The sequence below is a fragment of the Amia ocellicauda genome, chromosome 22 (assembly GCF_036373705.1).
Source record: "Amia ocellicauda isolate fAmiCal2 chromosome 22, fAmiCal2.hap1, whole genome shotgun sequence".
NCBI classification, from domain to species: Eukaryota; Metazoa; Chordata; class Actinopteri; order Amiiformes; family Amiidae; genus Amia; species Amia ocellicauda.
In genome coordinates, this window is record NC_089871.1 from 8,032,305 (window position 1) to 8,044,720 (window position 12,416).

Here is a 12,416-nt window from a genome sequence, read left to right on the forward strand (position 1 = left end):
AATTGTTGTCATAATAATTATTCATGCATTCATGTGGAAAAACACAATGAGAAGCGTCCTTTAATGTGAGTGTAAAGACGTTTGCATTATTCACAGTTCAGTAAAGAATAAAGAATCCCTTGTTTACCTTCCCTTCAGCACAGAAACAGAAAACACTCAGGACTGAACAGGACAATTAGTTGTAACGGCCTCACATGGGCACAGAGAAGCATGATATTTGTTCATAACGAATATTAAAATACAGCTTTATTTCTCAAAACAACAAGCATACTCTTAAATATACATATTTAAATACGCTGTTTAAAATACAAAACAGCAACGCCTGTATCCTCGCAGGTCACAGTGTGTTCCACCTGTTCGATCAAGTTTGAAAATGTTTTAATCGATTCGAAAATGGTTACCTGAAACCTGAATGCTATCATATACAAATCCGATAAGAGAGTTCAACTGTGAAGCTTTGCTCGTGTTTTTTTAAACCATTTCCAAAAACCTTGACACCTCATTGTAAATAGAGTTGCTTTCTGATGTCTTAGCATATTACTTCAAGCTTGGTCAAACTGTCAAGTGCTTGCACCAGTAGAGACAACCCTGCTCATACGAAGCACCTATTGTGTGTAATTAAATAGGTAAACAGTGCTAGAATAAACCTCTCCTGTCATTTTGTGCAGAAATTAGACTTCTATGACATCGCATGTTGCTTATTCTGGACGTGTTTATCCCTCAAGACCACAGACAGCCAACCAGTACAGAACATTTGTGAACACAGGATTTTTTTAAAATCCATAAAGAGGGTGACCATTTTCTTAGGACTAAGTGTTATCGCAAGTTCTGTTACAGCAGGAAAACTAAACTGATGTCACAAAACACAATTGCCTGACAAGCAGTAGGGATCTGACGTAGTTAAATCAAGTCGGGGATTAAGCCTTGTAATTCCTCCTAGCAAAAAGAGAAGGGGAATTTAAAAGCACAAGCGTGTGAAAACTAGAGAGTAGTAACCCAGAGAGAGAACCTCTATAAGACAGGGTGAACATTTTCACTTCAGATTGGAAAGTTGTTCCATGATCCATGATCTTAAAAGCAGCATAATCTCACTGTTGGGGAAATTCTGTCCATTGACTGAATCCTATGGCTTTTCTAAGGTCCTGTTAATTTACATGTTCCAGTGAGTAAGTTGCACCGGAGTATCTCATTATTCATGCAATTTCAGTACGTAAGATTCAAACTCCCTTTTTGCTTTTCCTATACTTTTACATTTATCGTCTAAAGAAAATAGTTATTGTACAATAATACATGTTTAAACTCGCTGTAATTCCTTCTGCATACCTATTAAGAAGTCTGAAGATAATAAAATCAAACCCACACACAAAATGTCTCAAAATACATAAGGCACTGAACATTTCACTCCTTGCTAATTCAAGTATACAGGTTAATTGCAGTTTTTTCAGCAGAAGCCGCTATGAACGTTGCGTTAGGTCGGGCACAGGCAGAGTGATACGCACGGGAATACGCACACGGGTGCATTCGTTACTTGCCAAAGTCAGGCTGCATTGAAAATGATATTAAACTGTTAGGTGCTTCGTTCAAAAAAAAATTTCCTTACTGTTCAATGAGGAACAGTTGTGAAATAAAACCAGAAAGAGGCCACCTCTAGCGCTTGAACAAAGAAGTCAATACTGAACATTATGGCCTGCCATCCTTCTACAGTTCTCTAGGCTCTCGGACCCTCGGCCACTGACTTCCACCTCCTGTTTTGTGCTGAAATAAGACCTTCGGGGGACGCACTGGCTGAAGCACTGCGATTCCACTCAAATCATTTGTGTGTTTCTTTACTGAAAAGCCAGCGTGTCGTCTGCCTCGGCGGCCAGCGAGAGGAGCACAGCCTTGGGCGTGTTCTCGAACAGGGCCGCCCGGTTCTGAGTCTGGCCCTTCTTCACCCAGTGTCCGTAGATCTTGAAAGCGCAGGCGTCGATCAGCTTGCGGATGGGCTTGAGGGCGTAGGGATCTCGGGTGACGACCTCCTTGGTGACGGGCTTTGCGCGCCGGTACTGGTAGTAAATCCGGACGCTGGCCAGCACAGTCATGCAGATGACCTGCGGCAAAAACAACACAAAACGGTGACTTTGTGTCCGGATCGTGCAGAGATTAATTAAAGATTTATCAAGAAAAATCATAAAGGGGCTCTTTTGAGGGAGAACGGGAACACAGAGGACTCGATTGTGCAGATGTTGCTGCCTAATAAGGTAACTTTTCCGACCAATGGCAACTGACACTGTCCACACAGCCGAAACATCTACTGCCCTCTAATGTGGACGTTACCTTGAACTTCCTGTAAGGACTGAGGAGACGGACTTCCTGTACGACATACTGCTGGAAGAAGGGGTGCGCCAGGGCCTCGGTCGCCGTGTACCTCTTCTCTGGGTCGACCACCAGCAGCCGAGAAATCTGTGAAGAGAAGAGGAGAGAGTTTGTCTGGTGATCAGTCAAGTCAGGAAGCCATTGATATAGGCTCTAGGGGTAATTTGGATTGAGGTGCATCCTTGGGCGAGAGGAACTCGTGTGGCCCTCATTTTGTATCCCTCGGGTCTGAGAACAGCCTGTGGAAGCATTTCGACAACGTGCCGCTTTCAAGACAACGTTCTCCTGTCTGAGATGTTCTCCAGCTTGGGCGAAGGGAAGCCCCCCACTCCGGGCCTGCACACCTACCAGATCCTTGACTGTGTCCGAGCGGTCTTCCCACTCCGGGGAGCTGTAGTCATAGCTGCCGCTCAGGATCATGCGGAGCATCAGCATCTGCTTCCGGTGCCAGAAGGGGGGGGATCCTGCCAGCAGCGTGTACATGATGACCCCCGAGCTCCAGCTGGGAGAGGACGGGAAAGGGAACGTGTCAGGACAGGGGGAGAGCTGCACGGAATTGTCTTCCCCGCGTGCCCATCGATAACTAGACAAGCTACTGTTAACGCACTTGAAGAAATTGCTGTATCAATCCTAAGATCGTGAGTTGCAGAATCGAATCAAAATATTTCCCATCCTTGACTATAATGTCTGTCCTGCGCAGCGTGGAGACTCACAGATCGACTTCTAGTCCGTATCCTGGGTGGTCCTGGTCCATGGAGCACTGTATGATTTCGGGAGCCAGGTAGCCAGGTGTGCCACAGATTTCTGCAGAAGGAAGATGCAATTCATGTGCCTCGTTTGAGCTCTTCAAAAAAATATACTAACCTATACTGCCCCAGTTTAATAATTTATTAATTTCTCTAATGAAATAAAGCAGTCTGGAAGCTATAATTAACCATTAACCAAAGGGTAAAGGGCCTCGATTCACTGTACAACTGATGACCCACCTTGTGTGGTATTTACACAGATACATATTGAAGCTCAGATCTCGTCTTCTTCAAAGAAAAAACACAGTGTCCTTCTCTCGAAAGGTCACAACCCCCTCCCGCTGACCCAGAGCCAGTAAATAGCTCCACCAGCCCCGTGCCAGAGAAGACCCTGCTACGGTGTCCTCTTGCGCCTTAACCTTTGTCAGATGAACCAAGCTCAACGAGGATACCCTATCATGAGAGCCCCCCGGCGCCGAGGGGCTGAGCAGCTGGCTCTTATTAATTTAGGAACAACTCTGCCTCGCTAGGCTTGTTCTACACTGGCCTCTGCTGGCCTGACCCGGAGATGGAGACAGAGCAGCATGGAGCTGATCCACACAGAACATCTCAACGCCCTGAAGGAGATAAAAGCATCCTCTGTAGGCCTGGTAAACCTAGAAGCAAGAGCCTGGATCCATACATCAAAATGTTATAGTGTGAGCAAGCATATCTGTTCTTTAGTAGTTATCCAACATGCTGTAAAGGCTGAAAGACAATATCACATGGTAACATTCCCCCGGGAATCTGAATTGCAATGGTTAACTGTATTTCTACTCTCCTCCGTCACCCCCTTATGCAAGTGTGACTCCCGAGCGCTGGGCAGACGAGACCAGGTTTAACCTTCATAATGTTCTCATCCGCTCATAAACACCTCTCCGTGGAGAACAACTGCGGCATCGCCAATCAATCCCGGGGGATTAAACAATACCGACACCCGCACGCGCCTCCCGGGGTCAGCAGAGATCCGCCCCGTATCTCTGTCCTGTCGTGACCCACGCACCTTTGAGCCTCTCGCCGGGCTGCAGCTGGCAGGAGAACCCAAAGTCGGTCAGCTTGATGTTCATGTTGTCGTCCAGGAGGATGTTCTCGGGCTTCAGGTCCCGGTGGACGATGTTCTTGGAATGCAGGAACTGGACCACTTCCAGCAAGGCACGCATGATCTTCCTACACAAGGACACGGACAAGTATAGAGACCATTTTGTTCGTTTATTAAGGAGGGAGGGGTAATTTCTGAATAATTTATTTTCGTTATTCCTCGATGCCGCTGAGTTAGGTACTGTACTGTTAGGTGAGGTACTGTGGTTTTTGGCGTCTTGTTTTTGCCTTAAGAAAGCAAAAGCCGCACTTCGCCTGCCAATGAGTCTGAGCCCACACTGACAGGATCGTTCAATCAGGCTATTTCTACATTTTCCACTTGACCGGGTCCTTTCTAGCGTTTTCCTGCCTGACGACGGCACGGCAACATTACAGGCACAGGGAAAGGTCCCAATACTAATTAGGAGATGTCTATGAATCCCTTTAACTCTATCAGCCCTGTACCTGCTAGACTTTACCAGGTCTATGAGTTATGCATTAATCTTATGAACACAACAATACAAAATGCAACCTGACCTGGTTTCCTTCTCGCTTAAAGTTACTTTTTCAGTGAGGTAATCAAAGAGTTCTCCTTTCTTCATTCTGTTGGGATTAAAACACAGTATGGGTTATAGAATAAACATTCCCGACACCGTGCTTTTTTGTGCTTCTTTTCTTTCTTTTTTATTTTTCCACAGGCAAAAGGAACTGTGACTTCTATTTATTTATTCATGTTTAATTTATGTATGTATTTTTTGGGGGTGGGCGTACTGGATTGTTGTTAAAAATCACCATTATCTTACATAAAACAATAATCAGTATCCCTTTTCCCTTAATGTGTTAATGGAATGAACCAGCACAAAAATAACAAATAACATAATTATAGTAATCCACATTGTACAGAAGTAAAAACATATACGCATAACTCGGCAAAGGTGTTCAAAATGTGAAAAACAAATTATATATATATATTATATTGCACACAGCACAGTTATATTCTGAAAGGGACAGCCTTTAAAACCCGGGTCTGTACAGAAGGGAGGCTGTGAAAGCAGGAGATCCCGAGAAACTGAAACCGGATCTGTTTGTGCTGAAGAAATGCCAAGGCTGCACTGCCCGGGGAGCACGAGAGCTATTCTCGGACTGAGAAGGTGTCAGCACTCCTTTCATAACACTGTACCCAGCGTACCCCAGCAAACACGGATTGGCAGGGCCTGGCGTTTGGACTGGGGTCAGGAGCCAAGCCTTGTTTGAAGAGTTGTAAAGAGCTTTTTTTATGTTTTAAATGACTCAACAAAAGCTGTTCACAATCTAGAGGAACTTAATCAAGTCTGAGGTCAAAGGATTTGATTGTGCTGTTATTGTTCCTTTTTTTCTTCAAATATTGTTTAGTTAGTTGAACCAGTGGAACCAACAATTGAGACTAAATCCTTAATCTAACTTTGTCTTGACTGGTTGACTGGGACAGATTAATATTCATATTGCCCTCAGACATTATATGTGCAATAATAACACTCTGTCCATTCTTGGAGTTTTATCATCGTGATTAGGGCTGACATGTTTCTGACAGAGCTGGTGGCTTGTGAAACATCAGATTGTGTATGTTCTGTAAAACGGAAATAACAGGGAGTGATCCGAGAGAGGTGGGGAGGAGGCTGGGGTACTTACAAGTCAAACACCAGGAAAAAGAAGGCCTTGGACTCAAAACAATCTTTCAGCTGGACTGCGAAGAAGGAGGGTAGAAATAATGAATGTCCCAAGCAGAGTTACTGTTTGCACACCATTATATTCCATAAATAATGAGCTTACTCTTGTCAGCTAGTAATGATTCCAGTAGACAGAAAGGCTCAAAGATATAATTGAATTACTAGAATAATAATTACAATGTAGAAAACAAAGGTTAAGAATATTACATAACATGAAACATTCACGGGTTGATTTGCTTAGCTGACAATCGCACGAATGAAAAAGGTTTTTAGAAAAGTGCATCTCGGTCTGTGAAAGGATTAGACAAAGTTACACAATGTAGGGGCAAAGATCCCAACAGCCAGGATTTTGACTATTGACCCAAAGACCTGAAACAGCCCTACAATCAATGGTCTTATTGAACCACTGTTCTTGTGGGAATCCAATAAACAGGACCTGTATTTGAAGCCTGATTCTGAGACACAAATCTAGGTCTTCAACTAGACAATTCTCACCAGCACAGCTTTTTCGCGTCACTTACTGATGTTATCTTGGCCGTAGACCATCTTCAGGATCTCGATCTCTTTGGCCGTGGACTCCCGGATCTCCTGGACCTCGTGGGGGGACATCTTCTCTGATGCGATGTCTATGATCTTCACCGCGTAGTCCTGGCTGCTGAGCTTGTGTATACAGCGGCGCACAACGCTGCTCACACCCCTGGCGACACACAAGCGTTGAGGTGAGCGTCCTGAAGAGCTGACCTCAAGAGTCTTTGACAGATTAGGAGTTTCAGACTTACCTGCAGTGGATGGCAATTTTCAGTCCTGATACAAAAAGCTCTTTAGCAAAGCCCCCCGTTCCTCAAACGCACGCCAGACTTGTGCCTGCTGTGTGCGAGTGCCACCGTGTTGTTGATGTATGTGGGCTAGTAACTCTGACAGAGAACAAACACCCCTGATAAGCACATGCAGCAACACGCCTCCCCCTTTCCCCCCCCAGAGTAATAGCTCACTCATTCATACGCCCCGGGCCACTGCACGCCTCTGATTGGCCAGGGAACCTAATAACACACATCTCCATTTCTCCAAGGAGGGTTCCTTCCAGGCAGAGGCCCAATCTGCTGACCCCACATTGTGACACTTTTGTTTTGCACCTCTTGAATATTCAGTACGCATTGTGAAAAACATCCGCTGGGAGACGTCTCAGGACTCGGGAGAAGGACGGGATGTTCTTGGAGGAAAAGTAAGAACAACAGACTTGGGTGGGGGATTATGTAATGACGTTATTGGCCGGCCAATCATTACCCTTCTCCGGCACACAGTCCACATTGCCACTCGGGTCACAGTGTGTGGAACGGTGGTGTCACTGTTTCACTATTGTATAAAGGGTCTGAGGAAACATGTTTACCAGTCCTACAGTTACACATCACAAGGACAGAGCGAGGATGTAGAGTAGCTGGATTACATAACAGACAACCTGTGTAACAAAGGAATGGACAGATAATGCAATGTTTTGGGATGACGGGGAAGGTTCTGTTTTCCTGGCAAGCTCTCTGAAAAACAACACACTCAGCGGTCACTGTGAGCTCATAGGGTATCGCCCAGCGCCACCTCCCTGCCTATCTGGATGCTGGCTTGCATGTGATGTTAAAGTTGTGCGTTTCTGGTTTGTCAGAGGAACTTGTTTTCCTGTGTCCCTGTTACGTAAATCAGCAGTAGATCTCTGTGTTCAGACGACTTCCAGAAATAGTTAATGATCGATTTCATTCAGAGCGCTGGTGTCATAAACTGGGCAGCCTTGAGATAACAACAACAGGAAGGCGTTGTCCAGTGTCACAGGACTGCACAGTTATGCAGTGTGGGGTAGACTGACTTTCTGGACTATGCAAAGCTGTGGATGTAAAGCATACATGTAGATACTTTACATACTGCTACATTAATGCAATATACTTTACAGCCACCAGTTCAAAGGTCCTTGGACAGGTTCTGCTTGTCCACATATTTGTAACATCATCTATAATTACCTGTAAAGCCTTGAGAACCACAGACCACCGACCATAGAAGCAACATAGTCTCTGAGATGGTTATATTATTGAATTAAATACGCATTTATCTTCACCAATTGAGAACCTGCAACCTGTGTGTCCAGCCCAAGCCCCACCACAAGCGGTCCTTGCAGAAGTTGACCACAGGAGGAGCGCGGACACGCTTACCTTCCCAGGATCTCCTTGGGGTCATATTTGTCATAGAACTCCTTCGCCCCCACCCAGTCTGGGATCTCCTCCTCCTTCGTCATCCTGTGTTACGTAGTTCCCGGGGTTATGGGATTCGAACGGGCAGCTGCGGTTTGGAACGAGAAGAGCTTAGGGTCAGACCAAGGCAATAGACAGCAGGGTGGGTGGGCAGGCATGGGGGTGGCCGTGATTTAAGTCTAGCACTGTTGTCTTACCAGGACCAGGGTTGGAGACTCAGGCTACATTGGATGTTTAAAAACTTCAGTTCACACTTTCTTCCCCCCAGTTCAACCATTCCTGTTGTCTTCTAATAGTCTCTGATGTAGGGAAAGCCCTAATTGTATACATAATATATATTATAACCCTTAGGAAACTAGGGTAACATTGTACATTCATTTTGTCCAGCCAGTTAACCTAAACATTGGGTTCTATAGGGGTTAAAGCAGCAGATGATATAGGAAGATGTAGGAGCTTTGTGTAGCAGTGGGATTCAGTCACCGCTGCGGAAAGAGCGCCGCCTGCAGGCATTAACAGTCAGGATAATATTTGAATGTGTTATTCGTATGAAGTCTTGCCTATTAAAACGGAAGTACAAATCATTGCACGGACATTTTCGGTATTTTATTTTGTATTTATTAGTATAGTCGATATGCAGACATTGCAGCTGCATACTTATTATTAGAAAGTAATTGCACTTTCCTATTCATCCATCAATCACAATTACTGACTACATTTGATAGGCGTTTTTATGCGATTTCCAGACAGGAAAGGTCGCCATTAACTGCGATGGATGAACTGGAAAGTGCAATATCTTATGAACTTGACATTAGTGCGATGACAGTGTGAGTCTGAGCGGACTGTCCCAGACCTGCGCAGAAGATGCAATTAACCGTTTTCAGCGTTAATTGCTTTTCAAGGACACGTGATCTATTTCAATAACAAGGATCATTTAAAAAACCGTGTCTCTCCTGTGATACAAGTCATGTTCATGTATTTCATGCTCAGTTTCTGTTCACTGGACTGCAGGTGAACGATGTGAGCAGATAAACATCTTAAAACAGGCACCGTTACTTTGTAATAATGGTTCATAGTAAGGGGATTCAAAACGCATGTCAAGCACGTTTTAGATATCCAGCACTTATTGATTTTCTAAACAAAAAAGCAGCTATAAAATCGTAACTATACCATGCACTGCACAAGCAATCACTCCCGCAGTCATGAGCAGAGGATCGCTCACTTGACCTTTCCCAGCCTCTCCCTTCACACCAGATAACATTTAGCAGCTCATCTCCCAGTGCCGGCTCACTCACCATGTCCTTAAAACCAGTCCCGCTCTCCGGCTCAGTCCTGCATCCCAGCCCGCACCAGTAAGTATCTGACACCATACACAAACAGTCCTGAAACTGTGCGATCTGGGCTCCTGTCGGGGAGGAATGATTTGCCCTTTGTGCACCGAGAGGGACGAGCCTCGATTGACAAGAGCCAAAAATAACCCCCGCTGCAGCCGCAACCAGACACGCAAGCGCACCCCGCCCGCATACTGCCCGAGGCACGGCGTGTGGGACAGGGTAACCCGCCGCTGACCCGACACACACTCCGCTGCAGCGCCACCTGGCGGCCGTGTCAGACAAACATGCATCCCGGCAGTGGCGAGCGTCAGAGGACCATCCGAGTGACGCTCAAGACATCATTTATACACCATCATGAATTAAATACAGACTTTCCGTGATCTCATGACATGACAATTTCAATACATCAATGTTGCACAAACGGACACAAGAGAGTGACAAAGTTATGGGAGATTTTTATTTTGATTCAAAAATAAAAGCTTTCACCGGGAAAATAAAGTCCACAAGCACATTCTTCATGACATCTCTGCATCTCCAGACAAATCAAAACTGAAAACAACGATTTCCCCTCCGTTATTCTTAAAAGGAAGTGCCTCCCATTTCAGACACATTTCCACCTAGGAAGTTAAATAAGTTGAATCACATGCCCGATGGAAAGCAGCCTACAGGAGAATAGCGTCACCTAAATTAACTATTCACTGCGCGTCAGACATGCTTCGTATCATTTAAACCCTTTCAGATGCCTTTTCCTGCTCCAGATGTTCATGCCATTCCTGGAAGAAGAAGAAAGGATTTGGTTAAAAAACAGCTTTTCTTTCTGCAAAAAGTTTTATATTACGCTACTGTCAATTTTCCATTTTGTTCTCTTTCTGCTGGGCACTGATCTCTAGAGCTCACACACTGTAACTGCACTTCCCTGCCTCACACGTCTCTGTCCTCAGTCAATCCCCATCTCCTGCTCTCATGAAAACCTCATCCCTGCCCCCCACCACCCCCTCACCCCCTCGGCACAGCAAGCGCCGTCCCTTACCGTTGGAGAACTTGCACTGCTTGAGCACCTCGCTGAAGCCCTCGCACAACTTCAGGTCGCTCTGGTTCTGCGCGCAGTCGATGAACTGTCTCAGCTCGTACTCGCACGGGTTCCTCTGCTGCTGCTGCTGCTGGTACATGGGCTGAGCCGCGGGCAGGGGCTCCTGGGGACGGGGACACAACACCTGTTAGGGTCAAGCCACTCTCTCTCACCCTCGTAAACCACCTGGACAAAAGCCGCCTCATCCAGGGTTACAACAGGGTTAAATCCAAGATTAGCTGCCACTCGGCAAGGCCTCTAAGTCTAACAGATTTACATTGTGTGTGTGTGTGTGTGCCAACAAACACACTCTGACAGACACACACGCCACACACGCTCTACAATGAGGATCAGCCACACACTCGGCCCATACCTGGTATGTGACGTCAGCCTGTGCCGGCTCGGCCGCCCCGCCGCCCCCAAAGCCCCCCGTCATGGCATGGCCGATCGTGTGCCCCACGGCCGAGCCCACCGCCACCCCGGCTGCCGTGGTCGCCATCTGAGCAAACATGCCGGGCTGCCGGGGCGCCGTTGCGGGGGCGGCCATCGCCGAGGGAGGTGGGTGGGCGGGCACCGGGGCCTGGGGGGCAGCCCTGGCCATCGGCGGGGGTGATGCCCTGCTGTAAAAAAGAGAGAGAAAGAGAGACAGGCCTTTTTAGTGTCTAATAATACACAGCAATGCCAGAACTTGCAGGACATTGAAGTGACCTCTCTTTACATTATTATTTTATTAGTTTATTTACAAGATATATTATATTGTAACTATATAAAAGTTTGGTGTTTCACCCCTGACATGTCTAACCAAACCTAAGGTCTTCTGCGTGGTTAATACAGGAATACAGACTCGATTCTTTGTTTTAATTAACGGTAATTAACTGTAATCATACTGTTGCATCCCAGTTACGTCACTCACATCAAATCAACGCATGCGCCGTTGACTGCATTCAAAACCTGCATCCTTACACAAGCAGGCGCCGGTAAATCACACGTTTCTCAGCATCTGCGGCTTTTATAAAGTACACGTTTTAAAATACTACAGTCTGCGCTCTCATCACGACACACGCTCAGGAGACGTGCTGCTCGTAAGTGCTGGACTTTGACAGGGACGTCAGCCCGGCGTGTGGCAGGCCTGTCCCACACTAACCATCCTATACAAACATCTGCAATTCTGTGCTCATGCTTTCCTCCCTCCGCTCTTACCGGGCCGGAGGCGCCACCCTGGACACCCTGCTTCTGCTTCCTCTGGGCATTTTTTCCTTGAGAGTGAAAGACTAAATAAAAACGAAACGACGCCGGTGTTTCCTCGTCCTTCTCCGCTGTGGCGACTGCGCTCGACCTTCGCCGTGTTGATACTAATCCGGAACTTTCCGCCGTGTGACGTGTCCGTGACTTCCTGTGTTTCAGCCGCCAATCACAGCCCGGGTAGAAGATCCCTATACAGTAACGTTTCCTTGAAGTAACTACATTGGATGCACTTATTCACTCATGTAACATTCAGGACCGTTTGAGGCTATAGTAAGACATTTCTGGCTCCCCTAAAACCTCTTTGCATATGGCTATATTACTTAAAAACGGATTAATTAGTCTTGGGGGGTCTTGTCCAGTGTATGATCAGTTCAGTTCGGGTTTGTAGTATTATATGGTAAATTAGTGTAATAGTATAGTGGAGTGTAATGTAGTAGTAGAATATACTGTACTGTAGTGTTGCATACTTCTGTATTATCTCTGCTTCAGACATACACATACTTCTAATTACGTACTATCATTGAGACTGACATACTTCTGCTACTAACCTGCACTCCACGACTACAACACCGCTATCAGTTGGCATTTGAAGTGTGCGTGTACAGCAACAATTTGAG

General features: G+C 46.1%; 2 protein-coding genes across 4 annotated transcripts; both read right to left on the bottom strand.

Annotated features, from left to right (window-relative positions):
• Positions 1 to 228: 228 nt before the first annotated feature.
• Positions 229 to 9,647, bottom strand: phkg1b (phosphorylase kinase, gamma 1b (muscle)). 2 transcript variants are annotated; one of them, XM_066695201.1, is made up of 10 exons: positions 9,447 to 9,647; positions 8,116 to 8,242; positions 6,445 to 6,620; positions 5,886 to 5,940; positions 4,755 to 4,820; positions 4,144 to 4,307; positions 3,069 to 3,159; positions 2,704 to 2,857; positions 2,317 to 2,442; positions 229 to 2,090 (listed from the first exon to the last, which is right to left on the bottom strand). In XM_066695201.1, exons 2-10 carry the CDS (start codon positions 8,196 to 8,198, stop codon positions 1,827 to 1,829), a joined length of 1,179 nt encoding a protein of 392 aa, XP_066551298.1. In that variant the 5' UTR covers positions 8,199 to 8,242; positions 9,447 to 9,647; the 3' UTR covers positions 229 to 1,826. The 2 variants fall into 2 exon arrangements, with proteins under 2 accessions (XP_066551298.1, XP_066551299.1); XM_066695202.1 differs by lacking the exons at positions 8,116 to 8,242; positions 9,447 to 9,647 and adding an exon at positions 6,703 to 6,848.
• A 276-nt stretch (positions 9,648 to 9,923) lies between these two features.
• Positions 9,924 to 11,917, bottom strand: chchd2 (coiled-coil-helix-coiled-coil-helix domain containing 2). 2 transcript variants are annotated; one of them, XM_066696243.1, is made up of 4 exons: positions 11,755 to 11,917; positions 10,928 to 11,171; positions 10,516 to 10,678; positions 9,924 to 10,258 (listed from the first exon to the last, which is right to left on the bottom strand). In XM_066696243.1, the coding sequence occupies exons 1-4, from the start codon at positions 11,802 to 11,804 to the stop codon at positions 10,248 to 10,250; spliced, it is 468 nt and encodes a 155-aa protein (XP_066552340.1). In that variant the 5' UTR covers positions 11,805 to 11,917; the 3' UTR covers positions 9,924 to 10,247. The 2 variants fall into 2 exon arrangements, with proteins under 2 accessions (XP_066552340.1, XP_066552339.1); XM_066696242.1 differs by having other exon boundaries at positions 10,928 to 11,174.
• Positions 11,918 to 12,416: the final 499 nt, after the last annotated feature.